At 39.6% G+C, this 24058-nt stretch overlaps 1 protein-coding gene across 1 annotated transcript; it reads right to left on the reverse strand.

The window, feature by feature from the left end:
• Window positions 1-22488: 22488 nt before the first annotated feature.
• Tdpoz2l8 (TD and POZ domain containing 2 like 8) lies at window positions 22489-23589 on the reverse strand. Its single transcript, XM_039103936.1, has one exon. It carries the CDS (start codon window positions 23581-23583, stop codon window positions 22489-22491), a length of 1095 nt encoding a protein of 364 aa, XP_038959864.1. The 5' UTR covers window positions 23584-23589.
• Between the last annotated feature and the right edge of the window lie 469 nt (window positions 23590-24058).

Consider the following 24058-nt stretch of genomic DNA (forward strand, 5'->3'; position numbering starts at 1 on the left):
TCTAAGGAAGAACTTTTTGTATCCCCATTGTTCCTTTGGCAGAAACCTTAAAACATTTGGCATCTTTGAAATTTGATGATTCTCTCCTTGGGTGATCCAGAACTACAACTTTGCCCAAACTGAGCTCTCTGGACAACTGAGAAAACTCAGGTAAACAGACAAGTACTCTTTGCTTTCTTCATCAACACCATTGTCCTTCTTCATTGGCCTCTAATGAGAACACTGGGCTTCAAATATTTTCCTGAATTCCATCCATGCGAAATGAAAAGTTGCTACTGGTCCACTCGGCAGAATTTCTGAACACTGATGTGTGTGTAGCCACAGCTCTTGACTTCCAGGTCCCCTGACATGTCTTCTGGCGGTAGTTTGGAGGATAAAGTTGATCATAAAGAAGTAATAGAAGTTACTCTTCACTCTGTAGGATACGATTATAGAGTACCCTTTAGATTTTATTTCCTGGTTCTGATAAATTGCCGCTTTTATATTCTAGTGAACTTGAATTTCTATGCAGTTTCTCTAGGTTTCCATAATTGTTCTACCGTAGATAAATCAGACCCACTATGACTGTTAAATTTCTCTGTCCCTCTCTGTCTCTCTGTCTCTCTGTCTCTTTCTCTCTCTCTCTCTCTCTCTCTCTCTATATATATATATATATATATATATATATATACACATACATATGTTTCTGTCTGTATCACTCTTTCTCTGTGTTTGTGTCTCTCTCAGTCTCTATTACCCCCCTACCCCTGTCGTGTGTCTGTATGTCCCTGTGTATATTTATTGAATCTTAAGTCGATGGTAACTAGTTTTGACTATTCTATCCAACTTTGGAAGTGTTTGGAAATGTGTAAACACTCTCATTTCGATTGTGTTGTATTAATTGGGATCCTATAGCAAACAAAGAGAATGAATTTCTCTATATAAATAGAAAGTAGATGTATGAGAAAAATCTGTAGGCAGAGGTAAAGTTAATATAAGGATGGCTAAATCAATACTTACTTATTCCACAAGGTTTGAAGTCTCAGGTCTTCAAGTATCAGACAGAATCCTGAAGGTTCAGATGCCAGTGAAGAAATGAGCTTGCTAGTAAGATGAGAGCAGGCAGGCAAAGACTCAAAGCTTCCTTCTCCCATATACTTATATAGGCCTGCAAGAGAAATGGGGCCCAGTTAATGCTGTGTTTTCGAGTCTTAAGATCTTGACTAAAGGTGTGTGTTTTCCTGCCTCAAGACTCAGATTAAATATGTTTTCTTCTACCCAAAGATTCTATCTTTGAACTAGATATGTCTACTTCAACTTTAGCCAAAAAATGTTAAAAGACATCCCCTCCATTTTTTAGGTAACTTAAGTACATAGGATGTCTTCACAGGAACACATTCAGTACTCTTTCACCCCCAAAATGATATTTCTTGACTGTGGTGCATTGGGCTGGCAGGAGTGGGAGTGCACCTGAGCTAGAAAAGAAAAAAAAAAAAAAACACCCTGCTATGAGTTATGTCAAATAGGCTCCTGTCTGTTATTTGGGGAGTGGGAAGGGTGGCAAAGAACTCTGCAACGATAAACTGGAATGGGGCAACATTTGTGATGTAAATAAAGTAAATAATGAAGAAAAAGAAACCAGTACAGAGAGAAAAGTAAGAGAGGAGGCAGTTTTTCCAGGAGAGTTTTTCAGAGATTGGTTTAAGAGAGCGAAATGGATCTACTGGGAAATATAGAATGATTCACAGAAGAAAAAGGAGTCAGAAGAGTACAACAGTTGTTGAAAGTTAGTACCAGGCAAGGCAGAACAGCTCAGGAGAAATGGAAAGAATACAGATTGAATCAGCTACAATGGAGAGGAGTTTTAAACCACCCATACAAACCTCAGAAATAACTAGTTAGGAGTGAATTCTTCACCTACAAGTAACAGAAGCTAAAATTTTTCAGGACCTAGATCTTTTTCTTACTCAAAACATTCATAGAGAATTTTCATCTCATATAATAATTGAACAATCATCCAGTAATTCATGTTCCTTCTCTGCTCTTCCTTATGTTCCTTCTCCCTTAAATGAACGTTGTCTTAGTGGAATCTTACATGGGTGTGACATATTTGTTATAACTAATGTAGTCATAGTGATACACCAATAAAGGTTGGGAACATCCATACATTAGTGTGTATTTTCTTAATGATATTTTGTCACAGGTGTCACTTTTAAAAGAGTTATAAGAACTACTCTCAGTCTAAGGGTACATGGATGAGCATTAAAGCATGTTACCCTGCAAGCACAAAGCCCTGTTTTCAGTTTGTAGAATAATGTTATTTATATAATAATATAAATAATAGAATTAATATAATGATAAAATTAATTCAGTTAAATGCAATTGGTCCTTACCTGTTCCTACTGCTGACACCTTCAGACATAGATTTAGCCTATATTTTTCAGGAGCAGATTCTAGGAGGCCCACTGAATAGCAACCTTAGTTTCACTGGTTCCTTCTTATAGGGTCTATAAATTCACTTACAGGGCAGTGGAGGAGACACAGGAGAAGTCAAAGTCTACAGACCAGGTTTACAGTTGTCTAATTCAGGAGAAAATTCACTGTGACTGACACTCCAGACAACCTGGCATAACATTGTGATAGAAACTGAAAAGCAACATTCTGTCCCGTGCACCTGTGGGCTAATTAAAAATGTCTAAAATACAGACTATTGGTTTTAGTTGATTATTGGTTTTAGTTGTTTGTTGTTTATTGGCCTTGGTTGTTGTTGTTTTGAGGAATTGTCCGTCATTTACAATGATATCTACATTTAAAGTTGCCTTGTGAAGTGTAGTCTTCTGACAGTTGTGAGTGATAATCACTTTGTGGTGAATCGCATGAGTAGCAACAGCAGACTCTCATACTCTTCAGTTGCCCCTTTGTGCATCCGTTGTGTACTCTAACATTTGCATTAAAAACATACAGTCTTAACACTATCCTATACTTTATCTTTTGAAAAACAGTTTCTTCCATTTCTTGGAAAGGCTATTATCATGTCACTGCCTAAATAAAAGGGAAGAGTCATAGGTTTTGTTAACCATTTTGATAAATATACTCTCACCAAACTACAATTGACCCATAGGACAAAAAGCTGAAGCTACTCTTCAATGCTGCCATGGTAAGAAGCCGACAAGCTTAGTGCTTTTTCCATAATGCATTAGTGCAGAAGATGAAAGACAGAAATTTAGAGGGTCTCTCATTCAGCCCTCAGCAGTATACTGGAGGCTGCTGTCCTTTCCAGCCTCTAGATGTTGCCACAATGCCAGGCTTGGGATCCCAGCCAGACTCATGAAAGCCTCCTCTGCTGTCCTTTCAATGCTTCTATACATTTTCTTCCTTATGTATCATGCCTCCTTGGTTGGTGACATTATTCACCTAGATATGACAAGATAACTTTCTTGCCTCAGTGCTAGCTTTCCAGAAATAGAGATAGGAAGACAGGGGTTCAAGACCATCCTGGAATTAAGGGTAAGTGAGAGAGCAGTGTGGACAGAATAGCTTCCCTCAAATAAATAAATGAATGAATGAGCACAGAAGAAATTAAGCGACAGAGAAAGAAAGATATTATTAAAAGATGCATCTACTTCCCTTCTATCCCTTAGAAATAAACAATAAGTTCAGAAATCAGACACTTAAATATCTCTGGGGTATGTGATCCTTCTGGAGACAAGATAACTTGGAGTTAATTATGTACTTTCCATTTGCTTCTATTTCTTTCTCTATAGAAGTAATTGTATATAAAATTTAGAAATATTTAGTTTTAAATGGTTAAATGAATTCTTAGGAATTGTTGACCTAGAAACAGGATAATCTACAGTAAATAGACTGTCTCTTATGCAAGAGAAAGATATATGGAAAGAGCTAGACACAGGGCTGGAAGTATATGGCAATAATAAAAAATTTTCTTTTTGCTTCTATTTAGTTTATGTATCTAAATCTTGATTTTGTTTTAGATACACAGTTAGAACAAATAATCCTCATAATTCTTGTGTCCCATTAAAATTCTTATATAGCAAAACTAACAAAGAAAGTAATGCCTTTCTGAAAAATTGTTATGATTTGATCTGAACCTAGTTCTTTCTCATTGATGGTCAGATTGGCCTCCCTTTATTTTTCGTACCTACCTCAAGGGGGTTGTTCCTTCTTACCTGGAGCTTACCACTGACTCTTCTCCTCCAGAAGAATTTGGGAACTGAGGTGAAAGGGAGAGCATGGGGACTCAGGAGGAGAAGGGCAGGTGTGGTAGCTTGAAAATTTTTGGCACTGAAAGTATCACTACTAGGGGTTGTGGTGTTATTGAAGAAGGGTAGTCTTGATAGAGGAAGTGTGTCACTTACCATGGGCCAAACATTTTGAAACCACCACAGCAGGTGACAAATAGCAGACATTCTTTCATTAAACCTGTTGCCAAGAAGGAATGAATTTATGACCATGGAAGGGAGTGTTGGAACACTGTCAACAGAACATTGCATGTGGTGAACAATGCCTTAGGGAGCTATGTGGAGGCTCAAGATAAAAGGCAGAGGACCTCTTACCTCAAGTGCATGTTCTTCCCTAGTTTGTTCTTAATGTTTATTGTTTTTCTTTTTATTGGATATTTTTAGTTATATTTCAAATGGTGTTCCCTTTCCCAGTTTCCTGTCCATGAGATCCCTATCCCATCCCCCTCCCCTCTTCTATGAGGTTGTTAACCTCCCCAACTTCCGCTCCATCCTCCCCATCAAACCCCTGCACTGGGGGTTACAGCCTTGGCAGGGCCGAGAGTTTCTCCTCCCATTGGTGCCCAACAAGGCAATCTACTACTACAGATGCAGCTGGAGCCATGGGTCTGTCCATGTGTAGTCTTTGAGTAGTGGTTTACTCCCCGGGATCTCTATTTGGCTGGTACTATTGTTTTTATGGGGTTGCAAGCACCTTCAGCTCTTTCAATCCTTTCTCTAATTCCTCTAATTCCATTTTCTGAGATCTTCAATTTCTTCCTTCAGAGATTTCAAGTTCTTGTCATACAGATCTTTACTTGCTTGGTTAGAGTCACACCGAGGTATTTTATGGTCTTTGGAACTATTGTGAAGGTTGTCATTTCCCTAATTTCTCTCTCAGACTGCTTATCCTTTAAGTAGAGGAAGGCTACTGATTTATTTAGTTAACTTTATATCCAGCCACTTTGCTGAAGTTGTTTATGGGACTTAATAGTTTTCTGGGGTCACTTAAGTATAACATCATATCATTTGAAAATAGTGATATTTTGACCTCTTCCTTTCTATTTTCTATCCATTTGACCTCCTTTTGTTGTCTGATTGCTCTGGCTAGGACTTTGAGAACTATATTGAATAAGTAAGGAGAGAGTGGGCAGCCTTGTCTAGTCCCTGATATTAGTGGGGTTGTTTCAGGTTTCTTCCAATTTTGTTTAATGTTGTCTACTGGTTTGCTGTATATTGCTTTTACTATGTTTAGTTGTGGCCCTTGAATTCCTAGTCATTTCAAAGCTTTATAATGAAAGTGCACTGAATTTCATCAAATGCTTTCTAAGCAACTGATCATGAGACTTTTTTTTCTTTGAATTTGATTACATAGTGGATTACATTGATGGTTTTTTGTATATTGAACCTTCCCTGTATTCCTAGGATGAAGGCTTCTAGATCATGATGGATGATCATTTTGATGTGTACTTGGATTCAGCTTGTGAGAATTTTATTGAGTATTTTTATATCAAGATTCCTAAGGGAAATTGGTCTGAAGTTCTCTTTCTTTGTTGGGTCTTTGTTTGGTTTAGCTGTAACCAAAATTGTGGCTTCATAGAAGAAATTGGGGAGTTTGGTAGTGCTCCTTCCATTTCTATTTTGTGGAATAGTTTGGACAGTATTGGTATGAGGTCTTCCATGAAGGTCTGATAGAACTCTACATTAAGCCCATCTGGTACTCGTATCTTTTAGGTTGGGAGACTTTTAATAACTGCTTCAATTTCTTTGGGAGTTGTGGGATGGTTTACATGGTTTATCTGATCCTGATTTAACTTTGGCACTTGGTATTTGTCTGGAAAACTGTTGATTTCATCCAGATTTTCCAGTTCTGTTGAATATATGCTTTTGTAGTAGGATCTGATGATGTTTTTAATTTCCTCAGATTCTGTTGTTATGTCTTCCTTTTAATTTCTGATTTTGTTAACTTGGATACTCTCTCTGTGCCCTCTGATTAGTCTGACTAAGGGTTTATCTATCTTGTTGATTTTCTCAAGGAACCAGTACCTAGTTTTATTGATTCGAGGATTTTTCCTTTGATGAATATGACGTATAGTTCCTTAGCTTTTTGATGACTTTTGGTTGAAAGTCAATTTTACTGGGGATTTTGATGGCTACTACAGCTTGTTTCTTTGGACCATTTGCTTGGAAAACTGTTTTCCAGACCTTTACACTGAGGGAATGTCTGTCTTCGTCTCTGAGGTGTCTTTCCTGTATGCAGATAATGTAAAACAGGAAAAGCTACTGGCCCAAAGCATACAGGAAATCCAGGACTCAATAAGAAGATCAAACCTAAGTAATAGGTATAGAAGAGAGTGAAGACTCCCACATCAAAGGACCAGTGAATATCTTAAACAAAATCATAGACGAAAACTTCGCTAATGTAAAGAAAGAGATGCCCATAAACATACAAGAAGCCTACAGAACTCCAAATAGATTGGACCAGAAAAGAAAATCCTCCTGTCACATAATAGTCAAAACACCAAATGCACAAAATAAAGAAAGAATATTAAAAGCAGTAAGGGAAAAACGTCAAGTAACATATAAAGGCAGACCTATCAGAATCACACCAGACTTCTCACCGGAGACTGTGAAAGCCAGAAGAACCTGGACAGATGTCATACAGACCCTAAGAGAACACAAATGCCAGTCAAGGTTACTGTATCCTGCAAAACTCTCAATTACCATAGATGGAGAAACCAAGATATTCCATGACAAAACCAAATTTACACAATATCTTTCTACAAATCCAGCACTACAAAGGATAACAAATGGTAAGGCAAGCTGCACCCAGGAAAAAGCAAGAAAGTGATCGTCTTGGCAACAAAACACAGAGAAGAAAAGAACAAAAACATAATCTCACATCCAAATATGAATATGAATATAACAGGAAGGAATGTAATCACTATTCCTTAATATCTCTCAGTATCAATGGTCTCAACTCTCCAATAAAAAGACATAGATTAACAAACTGGATATGCAACCAGGACCCTGCATTCTGCTGCCTACAGGAAACACACCTCAGAGACAAAGACAGACACTACCTCAGAGTGAAAGGCTGGAAAACAACCTTCCAAGCAAAAGGTCTGAAGAAGCAAGATGGAGTAGCTATTGTAATATTGAATAAAATCAATTTTCAACTAAAAGTCATCAAGAAAGATAAGGAAGGACACTTCATGTTCATCAAAGGAAAAATTCACCAAGATGAACTGTCAATCCTAAATATCTGTGCTCCAAATACAAGGGCACATACATACATAAAAGAAACCTTACTAAAGCTCAAAGCACACATTGCACCTCACACAATAATAGTAGGAGACTTCAACACCCCACTCTCATCAATGGACAGATCATGGAAACAGAAATTAAACCGAGACATAAACAGACTAAGAGAAGTCATGAACCAAATGGACTTAACAGATATTTATAGAACATTCTATCCTAAAATAAAAGGATATACCTTCTCACCACCTCATGGTACTTTCTCCAAAAGTGACCTTATAATTGGTCATAAAACTGGCCTCAACAGACACAGAAAGATAGAAATAATCCCATGCATCCTATCAGACCACCGCGGGCTAAAACTGGTCTTCAATAACAATAAGGGAAGAACTCCCACATATTAATGGAAGTTGAACAATGCTCTACTCAATGATAACCTGGTCAAGGAAGAAATAAAGAAAGAAATTGAATACTTCTTAGAATTTAATGAAAATGGAGGTAAAACATACCCAAACTTATGGGACACAGTGAAAGCTGTGCTAAGAGGAAAACACATAGCTCTGAGTGCCTGCAGAAAGAAACAAGAGAGAGCATATGTCACCAGCTTGACAGCACACCTAAAAGGTCTAGAACAAAAATAAGCAAATACACTCAGGAGGAGTAGAAGGGAGGAAATAATCAAACTCATAGCTGAAATCAACCAAGTAGAAACAAAAAGGACCAGAGAAAGAATCAACAGAACCAAAAGTTGATTCTTTGAGAAAATCAACAAGATAGATAAACTATTAGCCAGTCTAACGAGAGGACACAGAGAGTGTGTCCAAATTAACAAAATCAGAAATAAAATGGGAGACATAACTACAGAATCAGAGGAAATTCAAAAAATCAGCAGATCCTAATAAAAAAGTCTATATCCAACAAAACATGAAAATCTGCAGGAAATGGACAATTTCCTAGACAGATACCAGGTACCAAAGTTAAATCAGAAACATATAAATCATTTAAACAACCCCATAACTCCAAACGAAATAGAAGCAGTGATTAAAGGCCTCCCAACCAAAAAGAGCCCAGGTCCATATGGGTTTAGGGCAGAATTCTATCAGACCTTCATAGAACACCTCAATACCAATACTATCCAAAATATTCCAAAAAAATGTAACAGATGGAGCACTACCGAATTCCTTCTATAAAGCCACAATTACACTTATACATAAACCAAACAAAGACCCAAAAAAGAAAGAGAACTTCAGATCAATTTCCCTTATGAATATCTATGCAAAAATACTCAATAAAATTCTGGCAAACCGAATCCAAGAGCACATCAAAACAATCATCCACCTTGATCAAGTAGGCTTCATCCCAGGCATGCAGGGATGGTTTAATATACAGAAAACAATCAACATAATCCAGTATATAAACAAATGGAAAAAACAAATCCACATGATCATTTTATTAGATGCTGAGAAAGCATTGGACAAAATTCAACACCCCTTCACGGTAAAAGTCCTGTAAAGAATAGGAATTCAAAGCCAATACCTAATCATAGTAAAAGACATATACACCAAACCAGTCGCTAACATTAAACTAAATGGAGAGAAACTTGAAGCAATCCCACTATAATCAGGGACTAGACAAGGCTGCTCACTCTCTCCCTACTTATTCAATATAGTTCTTGAAGTTCTAGCCAGAGCAATCAGACAACAAAAAGAGATCAAAGGGATACAGATTGAGAAAAAAAAAGAAGTCAAAATATCATGATTTGCAGATGATATGATAGTCTATTTAAGTGATCCCAAAAGTTCCACCAGTGAACTACTAAACCTGATAAACACCTTTAGCAAAGTGGCTGGATATAAAATTAATTCAAATAAATCATTAGCCTTCCTTTACACAAAAGAGTAACAAGCTGAGAAAGAAATTAGGGCAACGATACCCTTCATAAGAGTCCCAAATAATATAAAATAACCTTGGTGTGACTTTAACCATGCAAATAAAAGATCTGTATGATAAGAACTTCAAGCCTCTGAAGAAAGAAATTGAAGGAGACCTCAGAAGATGGAAAGATCTCCCATATTCACGAATTGGCAAGATTAATATTGTAAAAATGGCCATTTTACCAAAAGCGATCTACAGATTCAATGCAATTCCCATCAAAGTACCAATCCAATTTTTCAGAGAGTTGGACAGAACAATTTGCAAATTCATCTGCAATAAGAAAAAACCCAGGATAGCAAAACTATCCTCAACAATAAAAGGACTTCTGGGGGAATCCCTATCCCTGAACTCAAGCGGTATTAAAGAGCAATACTGCTAAAAACTGCTTGGTATTTGTACAGAGACAGACAGACAGAATAGTGGAATAGAATTAAAGACCCAGAAATGAATCCACACATCTATGGTCACTTGATTTTTGACAAAAGAGCCAAATGGTGCTGGTTCAACTAGAGGTCAACATTTAGAAGAATGCAGATCATAGATCCATGCTTATCACCCTGTACAAAGCTTAAGTACAAGTGGGTCAAGGACCTCCACATCAAACCAGATACACTCAAACTAAAAGAAGAAAAAGTTGGGAAGCATCTCGAACACATGGGCACTGGAGAAAATTTCCTGAACAAAACACCAATGGCTTATGCTCTAAAATAATGAATTGACAATTGGGATCTCATAAAACTGCAAAGCTTCTGTAAGGCAAAGGATACTGTTGTTAGGACAAAGCGACAACCAACAGATTGGCCAAAGATCTTCACCAATCCTACAACAGATAGAGGGTTTATATCCAAAATATACAAAGAACTCAAGAAGTTAGACTGGAGGGAGACAAATGAACCTATTAAAAAATGGTGTTCAGAGCTAAACAAAGAATTCACAGCTGACAAATGATGAATAGCTCAGAAATAACTAAAGAAATGTTCAACGTCTTTAGTCATAAGGGAAATGCAAATCAAAACAACCCTGAGATTTCACCTCACACCAGTGAGAATGGCTAAGATCAAAAACTCAGGGCACAACAGATGCTGGCGAGGATGTGGAGAAAGAGGAACACTCCTCCATTGTTGGTGGGATTGCAAACTGGTACAACCATTCTGGAAATCAGTCTGGAGGATCCTCAGAAAATTGGACATTGAACTACCTGAGGACCCAGCTATACCTCTCTTGGGCAAATACCCAATAGATGCCCCAACACATAACCAAGACACATGCTCCTCTATGTTCATAGCAGCCTAATTCATAATAGCCACAATCTGGAAAGAACCCAGATGTCCTTCAACCAAGGAATGGATACAGAAAATCTGGTACATCTACACAATGGAATATTACTCAGTTATGAAAAACAATGTCTTTATGAAATTCATAGGCAAATGGATGGAACTGGAAAATAGCATCCTGAGTGGGGTAACCCAATCACAGAAAAACACACATGGTATGCACTCATTGATAAGTGGCTATTAGCCCAAATGCTTGAATTAGCCTAGATGCACAGAACACATGAAACTCAAGAAAGATGACCAAAATGCAAATGGTTCACTCCTTCTTTAAAAAGGGAATAAGAATACCCTTGGGAGGGAATAGGGAGGCAAAGTTTAGAACAGAGGCAGAAGACACACCCATTCAGAGCCTGCCCCACATGTAGCCCCTACATGTACAGCCACCCAATTAGACAAGATGGATGAAGCAAAGAAGTGCAGGCCGACAGGTACCAGATGTACATCTCTCCTGAGAGATACACCCAGAATACAGCAAATATATAGGCGAATGCCTGCAGCAAACCATTGAAGTGAGAACGGGTCCCCCGTTGAACCAATCAGAGAAAGGACTGGAAGAGCTTGAAGGGGCTCGAGACCCCATATGACCAGCAATGTCAACCAACCAGAGCTTCCAGGGACTAAGCCAATATCCCAAGACTATTCATGGACTGACCCTGGGCTCCAACCTCTTAGGTAGCAATGAATAGCCTAGTAAGAGCTCCAGTGGAAGGGGTAGCCCTTGGTCCTGCCAAGTCTGAACACCTAGTGAAATTAATTGTTGGGGGGAGGGTGGCAATGGGGGGACAATGGGGAGGGGAAGCCATTTAGAAGGGGAGGGTGTGGGGTTAGGGTTATGTTGGCCCAGAAACCAGGAAGGGGAATAAAAATCTAAATGTAAATAAGAAATACTCAAGTTAATAAAGATATTAAAAAAGAGAGATATTACAAAACAGTGATTGTTGTTTTCTGTTATTTTTGTTGTTAGATGTGGAATTAGGATTTTGTGTCTTTCTCCTTTTGTTTTTTGTTTTTTTGTTTTTTGTTTTTCTTTTTTTTTTTTTTGTACGGAGATTAATTTCTTGTATTTCTATGGTGTAGTTTCCTTTCTCGTTTAGGAGTTTTCCATCTATTATACTTTGTAGTTCTATATGTATGGAAATATACAGTGTAAATTTCGTTTTGTCATGGAATATCTTGATTTCTCCATCAATGTTAATTCAGAGATTTGCTGGATATCTTAACCTGTGCTGGCTTTTGTGTTCTCTTAGGGTCCCTATGGCATCTACCCAGGAACTTCTGGCTTTCATAGTCTCTGGTGAGAAGTCTTGTGTAATTCTGATAGGTCTGACTTTGTGTGTTACTTTTATGTGGCTTTTCCACTTACTTCTTTTAATATTTTGTTTTGTGCATTTGGTGTTTTGACTATTCCGTGACAGGAGGAATTTCTTTTCTGGTCCAATCTATTTGAGTTCTGTGGGGTTCTTGTATGTTTATGGGAATCACTTTCTTTAGATTAGGGAACTTTGTTTCTATAATTTTCTTGAAGATATTTACTGGCCCTTTAAGTTGGGAGTATTCCCTCTCTTCTGTACTTAGTATTCTTAAGTATGATCTTCTCATTGTGTCTTAGACTTCCTGGATGTTTTGGGTTAGGAACTTTTTGTGTTTTGCATTTTGCATTTTGCATTTTGCATTTTGCATTTCTATGGTATCTTCTGCCCCTGAGAGTCTCTCTTGTCTCTTGTATTATGTTGTGATGCTTACATCTATGATTCCTGATCTCTTTCCTAGGATTTCTATCTCCAGGGTTGTCTCCCTTTGTGATTTCTTTAGTGTTTCTATTTCCATTTGAAATCCTGGAGTTTTTGTTCAGTACCTTCACCTGTTTTGTGTATGTGTGTGTGTGTGTGTGTGTGTGTGTGTGTGTGTGTGTGTGTGTGTGTGTTGTCCTTCATTTCTTTAAGGGTATTATTTATGTCCTTTTAAAGTACTCTATCTTCATCATGAGATGTAATTTTAAATCCAAATCTTGCTTTTCCGGTGTGTTTTGATATCTAGTGTTTGCTTTTGTGGGAGAACTGGGCTCTGGTGATACCACGTAGTCTTGGTTTCTGTTACTTAGGTTCCTGTGCTTGCCACTCATCATCAGGTTGTCTCTGGTGTTAGCTTGTCTTGCTGTCTCTGACAGTGGCTTGACCCTCTTGTAAGCCTTTATATCAGCAATCCTGTAAACCTGTTTACTTTCATACAGATTTGGGAGCAGAGAGCTGATCTGAAGTCTCCAGGCAGGTTGCTTGACACAGGAGTTGGTCTTACCACTGTTCTCTGGTGTTTATGTGCTCCTGGTGACTGGTTTTCAGCTCTAGGAGCACACAGAATCCTACAAAGTGTCCTGACCATGAGTTTTACTTCCCTGAGCCCAGGGGACACATAGGGCAGTAGGCAGGTTGCCCTTGTTTCAGGAATGTGTGCAGAAATAATTGTCTCCATTGAGGTCTCAGGATTATTCATGTCTCTGGGGCTTCAGCTCTCTCCCCATGAGATTTGGGTGCAGGAATCTGTGGGACCAGTTAAGCTCCAGGTACAATTCCTGTTTATTCTTGTTAGATGTCAGCTCATAGGTATAGAAGCCAATATGGTGAAAGGATATGCTGAGTCCTGTTCTTAGTTTGTCCTGATTCTGCATATGGAATTCTGCTTTGCTTTCATTTTTTCCAGATATAATCTACAGTGATGTATTTAAATTGTATTTAAATTCATCTAGTCTGAGAAAGTTCTGGAAGAAGGCTGCTCTGACAATATTTAATATATGCATATAAGTATTTACACAAGTGTTTTCTGATCATGTGTTTCTGTATTCAAACAACATTCCTTGGATAATTACTTTCTTTGTTACATTCATGTATAATAAGTGAGTGTGAAATAATGTTTCAGGCTCAGCTTCTTACATATACAACTCCCTACACTTTTCCCTGGGCTCAACAATTGGGTGAGTTCCCCCTTGGCTATCCCTTTTCTTTCACCTATGTATAGGTGGGAAGGTTTGTGTATAGCCAGAATGGCCTGTTCCAATATCTCCAAAAGGCTGTTTTCAAGGGTTTAAAAACCATGTCTATCTCAGGGGCCTATTCTATCTCACCTTCTTGATGTCTTGGTGGCTTCATATAGTGGTTTGACTTCTTGAAAAGTTGATAGGCTCATTTAGTGTTTTGGTGCCCTTATTGCAGGGGTTTAGCAGAGACCTGCCCCTGGGAAGGGGCAAAAGAATGGGGAATAGGTGGCACAAAGAAGGAGAGCAAGTCTATTGTCTGATCAAGACATCGAATTTTATTTCCAGGCAGTGGCTTATAAAGACAAGCAAGGGAGAAGGTCACTCAGGGCCCAAGACCAATTTCACTACCATCACTACCCTCCCATTGTTCTGTTGGTTCCTGTAACCTAAACACAAATTGCAGGTGTGCTGATAAGAACAGATAACTGGCTAGGGTTCTCAGAGGGTAAGTGGGCTTGACATTCCTTAACCATTCCTGAGACAGAGCTTTTGTAAGCAGGCTTGGCTCCCAGCATCACTTTTTATCAGGCCAGTAAGCATCCAGGGATAAATGAATTATTAGGATCTGGCATTGACCAGAGTGGGTTAGCATTGACATGATCCTCTGAGCACTTTGTGCAGTTTCAGTTACTTTTTTGGGAAGGACAGGAACATTTGTCTTGGTGATCTCAACAGAAGTGATATCTGTGAAAACTGACCAAGGAAGAGATTTACACCAACCTCTCTGCAATCAGGTTTAGTTCTCAGGGACTCAGAAATGCATAATAGAGTCCTCCCCTTGCAGGTATCCACACCAATACAGGCAAGCACAAATCTGAATTTTATTTAGCTCCTAAAGGAGGCAGATCATCATAGTGCTCAGTCAGGCCTCTGTCAGCCAAATCAAGCTTTTGGTAATGAACCTGTAGGAGTTTGGATACCAGGGAATCAATTGGTTTTTTGATAAAGCCTGTGAGCCAGTTAAAGGACCAAGGACCAAAAGTCAGGAGCAGGAAGGAACCAACCAGTGACCCCAAAATAAGGAGCAGGAGGGTAAGTCAGAGAGAGGAGGAAAACAGCTCCAAAACCTGCCCTCTTCTTTTTTCTGTTTCTTTCTTAGTTCCAAGCTTTCTCTAACCTTAGCCATACTATCTCTTGACTACCCTGGTATAGTTGGTGTAGAAGCAACATTCTTCTTTAAGGGCTGCACATAACCCCCCCCCCCTTGCTGAAGAAGGAGCAAATTGAATCCTCTTCAGTTCTGGAGAATCACTTCAGGCAAGTCTTGATAGAGAATGACCCTTTTCTTAACCTGTAAAGAGAAAGGGAAAGAGGGATCCTTTCCCTGGATTTCATCACTTTTTAATATTTCTCGGGCTAAGCTATCCTTCTTGGGGGACCCAAGGATTAGCCCCAGGGATTTCTCTTCATTTCAGGGCAGGGTCTGTCTCCCCCCCCCCCCCCGGGAGTTCCTCTGCCATGGAGGCAGGTTGTTACCCTAAGCATTCATTTCAGAGTGGCTCTCAGAAGTCCCATGCCTGCCTTTTTTGCATTGAGAACACAGGAAGCAGGAAGGCATGAATTCAGCCTCTGGGGCCCTTGCATTCTCTGAAGAAATGGTCTGGATGTTTGCAATTCAAGCAAGTCTTTGGGAGACTGTCCTGGGTAAAGTATTTTAAGGGTGTCTCTGATGGCTAAGCTGATATTATGAGCTGAAATGATGCCTGCACAGAGTTTGAGATAACCCAAAATGTACTTGCCACTACAATGGGGCCATATGGTAACTTGACAAGTGGGGTTTGCATTTTCGAAAGCAAGATGTTTAATGAATTTGCTTTCATTTTCCTCTTGTTAGACTTTGAGCCTTTCAGCCTCATCTGTGAGAGAGCTGATGAAACTGCTATAGGGTTGGTTGAGACCCTGTCATATTTTAGACAGTGAGAGAGTTGCCAGCTCCTTAAGGGGAAATGGTTCCCAAGCAGTAAGACTGGGGTTTTGTATCAAAGCTAAGAGACTCTGAGGAAACTTAGCCTACCTTTCATGGGTGTCATAGGGCTGTGACCTAAAAGTTTATCCTTGGTCCTAGTTTTGGAGGTTTTTGGTTTCAGAATTGTGGATTGCTGTTTCTCTACAATTTTCAACAAATTCAGTTTTCCAGAGAACATAGTCACCCCCTGACAAGGTGGCCCATGCCACAAGATACCAATCATTAGGTGTAAGCCATAAGTCACTCAAGGTTTCAATCATGGATAAAGTAAACCAGGATGCCAACTTATTTATTTTATGTGTTTAAGCTAGAGGCAGCAATATTGTTGATGACTAACCTCTTCCTTTTCCCTGTCAGCATCTCCTGAAACCTCATAATTATCATCTGAGGCTTTTTCATCCAAGGGGGATTCCCTCCTGATGGGGTTCCCTCCCTGATCAGAAGTATTGTCTTCTCTGGCCTTCCTTGGGCGTGAAGGGGTATTTTAATCTGTGTAACTAGGAATGCATGAAGAGTTTGGGGGATTTATATTCTTTGTTTCAGTTTTAGCATTTTCCTTTGTCTTAATTTTAAGAGGGGCTCACTTGGGAAGCAACCAGGTTAACTCAAGATCCGAAGCCCACAATTCCTTCAATAGAGTAAGATATTCCCTCTTTTTTAATTGTAAGTCTTTAAAGAAGGATACCTCCCTGTAAAGGTTTGTTTTAGTGTTTTCAGTGGCCTTGGCAATATCTGAGTCAAATTGAAAAACAGAAGCACAAAATGGGGTAGTATTGACATAGGGGGGTATACTTGGGCAGCTAACATGCAAGGGTGGAGCATTCTTTTCTTCTAGGAATAACAAATCCTTTGGGGGAGGAACCTCTTCAGGCTTGCTGTGGACTGGAGCTCTTAACTTAGTCAAGGCAGGGAAAAGTTTAAGGGTAGGGACCTTTGCAGATGCCTGCTGGGACTCAGTATGCAGACCAGGAGGGCCCTGGTCTGGAATGACAATGGAGACAGATCCACAGATTGAAGGAACTCCACAAGGCACTGTAGGACATCTTTTTAAAACCTCATTAAGTTTCTGTTGAATATCTGGCAATGTCTTATAACCTCTAGGTAATTCATTAATCAAGTTCCAGTAGGAAAAGGCTGGAACAGGGAACTTTTCTGGGCCAAATGTTCTATAAAAATCTTTTAGACATTCACTCACTCTGGCCCACATCTTTTCACCTGTAGTTCCCTATTGGGGAAACCAAGGACAAACATCATCAATGAATATAAAGAATTTAGCAAGATCTTTTTTCCTAACCCGAGTTCCTCATGCCTTGAGAGATACTTTGAGAGCATTTTAAAATACGTCATATTTGCTCAGTGCCTGTCCCAATCAATGTTGCATTGCTCAGTCTTACCATAATCAGATCAGACTAACAGTGGACAGCTGCTGCAATCATAGTGTGGATCTTCTCTCATGTCCTTGGGGAAGTGTCGATCCTATGAGAGGAGGGCATCCATGGGCAAGCAACATTCATCCAGATCCCTGTACCCAAACTCTATATCTGGGTGCCAGATGCCTGGACCTGGGGTCTTCAACAGATACCTGGGAGGGAATAAAAGAATGGAGGACAGGAAGCACAAAGAAGGAGAGCCAGTCTATTGCCTAATCAAGCTCTAAAATTTTATTTTCGGGTAGTAGCTTATACAGACATGCAAGGGGGAAGGCCACCCAAGGCCCAAGATCAATTTTACTAGAGTCACCACTCTCCCATTGTTCTTTTGGTTCCTGTTCCACTAAACAGCAAAGAGCAGATGTGCTGATAAGAACAGCTAACTGGCTAGGGTTCTCCCAGAGTGTAAGTGGGCTTGACATTCCTGAAACATGTTTGAGACAGAGGGTGTGTAAGCCAGCTTGACCTCTGGCAGTTTGGCTATCTCAATAAATAGTGAAATAAGTTTACAAAGCCTGACAGATCCCAGAAATTCCCATACTTGGCTCATGATGATTTGCATCTGGGCATATGACAATATGTGTTGACTCCCTTTTAAGATGTACCAGAGTTAAGTGACCACAAGCTGACAGGACTGGGCTTTCTTAGCACACACTTGTTTACCCAGCTGGCTTAGCTCCAGTAGCAGGTCTTATGTGGACTACTAACATGTCTCCAATTCAGCATTGACATGTGAATTCCTGTTCTAGCTTCATTGGACATTGGGAATTTCCTGATTCAGACTGGGGTGGCCTCAGGCTTCAACTGGACTAGAACTGAGGTCGTAGGATGGGCAAGTCCTATTGGGATCCTTTTTTGCCCAAACCTCAAGGAATTTTTGAAGGATCCACTGAAGGTAAAGAAGACTTAGAGATGTGACTGGAAAGGGAACAATTTGTACTCTTCTTTTTTTGTAAGACACCAAAGTTGCCTTACCACAGGAGTGCAACCCAAGAGGACAAATTTGCTGGAGCTGACCTCTGATCTCTTCGCCAATTGTGGTCTGGGGGAGCATGATTACTGGCCAATGCACCAAAATGTTGTAAGACCCCATAGTGCACCACCCATAGAGCACAGATTGACAAAGTGACCAATGCAATAGCCTAAGGGTATAAGGTTTTTAATCCACATATGTGGGGTTGCTCATCCCCACAGGGAGAGGCAATACCAAATCCAAAAAGCACACAACTTTTATTCATTACAGAAGGCAGACTTCAGCAACATTGTTAGCTGGCTTATTCTCACTACTCATACACAGGACAAAGGATCTTGTCAGGTATTGGCTGGCCTGCTCAAGGGGCAGTTCTTGCCTCAGTTAGATATTTTCCTCATCCAGTGCTACAACTGACCTTGGTGTATCACTGGGAATGGGTGAAATTGGCACATCCCTTGGCAGGGGGTGAACTGGGTGTTCGGGCAGGGTCAGGATAACCTCTTGGGATTGTTCTCAGAATTTACCACAGGGAGGGGTAGGGAGTCTTTCCAAGAACAATTGTTTTTGTTTTGTCCTAATTAGCTTGGCCTTGGTCAGTGAGGCCTGGTCATTCTTGACTCAATATCTTGATCACCAAAACTATATCATATCACTTGGCATCCTGACATCAGATGTATCTCTCAGAAAGGTCACAAGTTTGTCATAGGCATCCTGACCACCAGATATAGTTCTCGAAACCTTGCTTTTACACCTTTGTTTTTCAAGTCTATGAAACTAACAAACCTTATTTCTTCAGTGTCAATTATCTTCTTCTCCTCTTAAATAGAAAGCCAAAGACACATGGTTAAAGCTGCTTAGTTCTCCTGCTTGCAGGAATTGGAACATGGCCCTCTTGTTCTATTACAACATCACTAGCTTCCTCTTTTCTAAATCCTTCACTGTCTAAAGTTGGCTGTCCAGGATATTGCTCTGTAGATTGACCATGAATTTAGACATCTGTGTGCCAGTCTCGTGGGATTAAAGGTCTGTACCACCACACGTGATTTAAGCTTTGTCTCACCTAGAATTTGCTCTGTTCTAGTCTGGCATTGAAATCGGAGTTTTGCTTGTCTATCCCTTCTAGGATTAAAGGTTTGTACTAAGTTGCCTGGTGCTAACTTAACTGGGTGGGAACTTGCCCCAAGGTCATTACTTCCTTAATTTAATTTAATATCTTTGAACACAGGATTCAGCTCCATTTCACTTCCTGCTGTCCCTTTAATACTCGAATCACATAATTTGCTTCCTCCTTTTTCAACTTCCTTTTCTCATTAAAATGCTCGTCATAAGACTTAATTTTAGTAACCGTACAGAAGAACTTACAGTAGGCTGTTTTGAGTCTTTCTTTTTCAAGGAAATTAATCTAAATCTCTTCACTTCAACCTCAGATAGACACTTCAGACAAGGGCAAAAAGTGGCCACATTCTTCACCAAAATACCACAAAAGCATCCTACAGAAATTCTTCTCCTCTAAACCCCTTGGGCAAGGCCTGCGCAATTCAAATTACTCTCAGTAACAAAGTCTACTCCATTTCTACTAAGATGGTCCATTAAGCCCCATTTATATTATTATTATTATATATTATATATTATATATATTACAATATATATTATATTATATGGATTTCCTAATCCAAAGTCTCCAAATCTATATTCCCCAAACGAAAGCTTGGTCAGGCCTATCACAGCAACACCTGGCTCCGGGTACCAACTTCTATTCTAGTTAGGGTTATATTGCTGTAAACAGACACCATGACCAATGTAAGCTTTATAAATGACAATTATTTGGAGCTGGCTTACAGTTTCCAAGATTCAGTCCATTATCATCAATGAGGGAGCATGGCAGTGTCACAATATCCAGGCAGGCATGGTGCAGGAAGAGCTGAGTTCTACATCTTTACCCAAAGGAAGCCAGGAACACACTCAGTATCCTCAGTCAGCTAAAACAAGTTCCTCCAAGCCTGCCCCCACACTTATGCACTTCCTCCAACAAGGCCCTGCTTTCTAATAGTGACACTCCTGGGCCAAGCATTCTGAAACCATCACAAATGGAAACAAATTATCCAGCACTTTCACTCCCTCTGGGTCAAAATGGAACTGTGCTCCTCTTTGGTGACGGAATGTTTTCCATCTGGGAGTATGGGCATTCAGAAATAACCATAAATGAATCCGAATTATTCCAAAATCTCTCTTTCTTTGGCTAGACCTGGATAGGTCATGGTGGCTGTTGCCCCTGTACCCATGGTTTTTTTTTTTTTATTTGAAATTTGCACCAGTGCTTTTTTCAAGACAGAATTTTGTGCCCTGTGCCCACAAAAAACTATCTGGCTTTCCCCTCCTCCTTTAAGATTACACAGGGCATGGAATGAAGGTGAGCCACGAGGCTCTCAGTCATATAGTTCTTCCTATATAAAGTTATAGGACGTTGCTTACCAGCAAAACAATCCAGGCACTGAAGTTCCTGACAGATATCAGGGTCTGTTTGTTAAAAAAAAAAAGCCAAGCTTCCCACTGACAATTTTCTCTCATTTCTGGGTCCTACAGTATATAAATCTTATGGGCTTCAAACAGTTCTTTTTAAATATTCTGTAGAGCTCTCATTATTTCACCTGGTTACCATAGGTAAATTTATAGGCCAACTTGATTGAAGCTTCCCTGAGGCTAGGCCTACAGAATCTGGTAGTAGACACATATACTCTCCCTATCTTCAACAGCCTTAAAATCCCAGTTGGGTATGGTCAAAGTTAAGGCTGTATCAAGATTTGCCTGGACTTGTGTGGGCAGACCATTTACCTCTGGAACCAATTTCCAAGCTTCTCTGACAATTCTCTCACTTTCTTCATCTGTGAAAAGAACCTGGAACTGTTGTTGACAGTCATCCCAGGTGGTATTATGAGTCAACATGATTGAATCTAAAAGACCTAGGTGATCTGAGGGTCTTTTTGAAAAAGGAGGGAGGTGATCTACGACTTACAATTATAAAGGTTATTACTGGTTAATGGTACATAGGACACAAACTGTCTCTCCTGTACATCTGTGTGTTCAGAAGACTAGAGGAGTAAGGTCATAGCACAGTCAATCCCTTTGGGCAGTATAGCATGAATGTGTGTTGAACTCATATTAGGTAAGGGCACTAAAACTCATCAAAGTAAAAACGCCTAAGCTGCCATTTCAATTCTCACTATCTGTGCACCAAATCAAAGGCATCAAAGTATAGCAGCAGTCATTAAAAGTCTCCCCATCAGAAAATGCCCAGGTCCATAATTTTCATCTGCTATACTAAGAGGCATTATGGCATATACTCCTCAAATCATTTCACATAATAAAAAGAGAAGGAATATTTCCCACTCTATTTTATGAGAGACTACAGTTACAGTGATATCTAAAACACACATCAATTTCCCTTATGGACTCATGCAAACATAATCATTAAATAATTGCAAGAATACATGAAAAATATCATTCACAAAAAGTAGGGTTTGTCTCAAGGTGAGTAATGGTGGTTCAATATACAAAAATCTATAAAATTTAATTGACCACATAGATTAACTGAAAGAAAAAAAAAGCAAAACAAAAGCGAACAAACAAAATCAAAAAACATGATCATTAAACTGCATCAGTACATGGTCTTTAAGAAATGATCCCTTAATGATAAAAGTTCTACAGAGATTGGCACACAGATGATATGGCTAAATATAATAATGGTAATATAGAAGAACCCCATATCAATATCAACTTAAATGGGGAGAAACTCAAAGCAACTGTACAAAAGCAAAGGTCAGTCAAGGTTGCTCATTCTCTTAAATGGATTGAATACAATTGAAATCTTAATTGAAACAATAAGGCAATTATCAGTAAAGAGGATAAATACAGTAAAGTTGAAAGAATTTTTATTTGCAGATAGATACTACACATGAATTAGGTGGAAAACTTTACACACATCAGTTAATACATTTAAGTTAGTTCACCTATTCTGCTCAGTCCAATGCAAACAGGTTTCTCCAAAGAAAGTCAGATAGGATCTGCTTCAGGCCACATAAATTCCAGGTCCAAGACATCAGACAAGAATAAAACAACATCAACAGGATAGGTGTCACGTAGAGTGTCCAAGACCCTAGTGCTGCACTTACCCTACACACCGTTTTGAAATATTACTGCTCTGTGAAATCCATAGCCACCATGCTACCTTGCCCCAGATTCACTGTAAGTGTTCCAGTCAAACTGTAATCTAAACAGAAGTCATTGTTAAAAACACTTGTTATAGCTGTTAGCAGCCAGGTTCAGGCCATAACTGACAAGCTCCTAAAATATCTTTTGGCGTTTGAGTGAGGGCTCCAAGGAAAAACAATGTACAGAAGCTAGGGTGCGAAATGCTTCCTCCACCAAGTGGGGATGTGACCCCACCATTGACTTCCACTCCAAGGTCTCAGAGACTTCAGAAGCATGAAGTATAATGAAATCCATGGCCTTAGTCTTCAGGTGCTCTGTGCTGTGGAGGTCAGCCAGGATGAGAGTTGTTACAGCATTCTTCACAGAGAGGTTCCTGCACAGGGAATCCTCACAAATGACCTTCAAGTCCTGCAGATCATACTTATCAGCAGTTGCCAACAAACCAGTGGCCATTGAGTGGCTGTGGAGATGTGGTGCCTTCCCTGTGTAAATGAAGGCCATCATTTCCTTAAAGACTTGCAGGTGAATGTCATGGATCTCAATGCGGTTTGTTAGGCGCTCCTGCATTTCATGTTCAAACATGGCTCTGAAAACTGGAGAGCGAGCTGCTAGGATGGCTTTGTGAGCTCTGAATTCCTGCCCATCTACAACAAGGGTGCAGTCTGTGAAGAGGGAATTTTCCCACAGCTCTCCTATGTCATTAGCCAACATCTGTGTTGGATCCTTGATTGCAGGTCTCATGTTATGTCCAGGCCTGCTAAAGGAGGGTCCTACTATGGACACCTTGCAACACAGGATGAGCTGGTCTTCAGGGAGAAGCCAATGCCTATGAGAGAGGAGGAAATCTCGAAGGATGAACTTCCTCAATGCCCATTGTTCATTTGGAAGAAACCTTATAACATTTGGGATCTCTGTAATTTGATGTTTCTCTCCTTGGGCATTTATGATCCAGCACTGGAACTTTGCCAAAACTGGGCTCTTTGGACAACTGTGCAAACCCAGGCAAACAGACAGGTAATCTTTGCTTTCTTCATCAACACCATTTGGATATAATGTCAAACACCATTGCACTTCTTCATTGGCCTCTAATGAGAACACTGGGCTTGTAATAATTTCCCAAATTCCATCCATACAAAATGAAAAGTTGCTAATGGTCCACTTGTAGCAGAATTTCTGAACACTGATATGTGTGTAGCCGCAGAGCTTGTCTTCCAGGTCCCCTGACATATCTTCTGGAGGTAGTTTGGAGATTAAGGTTGATCTGAAAGAAGTAATAGAATTTACTCTTTATTCTGCAAGATACAAATATAGATAGCCTTTCGTTTTTATTTTCAATTTCTGCTAAATTGCCCCTTTCATATTCTTGAAAATGTCTATTTCTAAGCAGGATCTGTAGGTTTCCATACTTGTTCTACCAAACATAAAACAGACCCACTATGACTGTTAAATCTCTCTCTCTCTCTCTCTCTCTCTCTCTCTCTCTCTCTCTCTCTCTCTGTCTTGTCTCTCTCTCTCTCCTCATTTGATTGTGTCTGTATATCTCTGTCTTTGTTTTTTTATGTCTCTCTCATTCTCCACTACCCCCACCCAAAACTACCATGGTTCTGTATAACTCTGTGTATCTTTATTGAATATTAGGTCAATAGTAACTAGGTTTGACTATTCTATCCAACTTTTGAACTGTTTGGAAATGGATAAACAC

The sequence above is a fragment of the Rattus norvegicus genome, chromosome 2 (genome assembly GCF_036323735.1).
Source record: "Rattus norvegicus strain BN/NHsdMcwi chromosome 2, GRCr8, whole genome shotgun sequence".
NCBI classification, from domain to species: domain Eukaryota; kingdom Metazoa; phylum Chordata; class Mammalia; order Rodentia; family Muridae; genus Rattus; species Rattus norvegicus.

Coding starts and splice junctions, on each gene's coding strand:
- Tdpoz2l8 (XM_039103936.1), bottom strand. CDS start 23,583: ATGTCAGGGGACCTGGAAGACAAGCTCTGCGGCTACACACATATCAGT.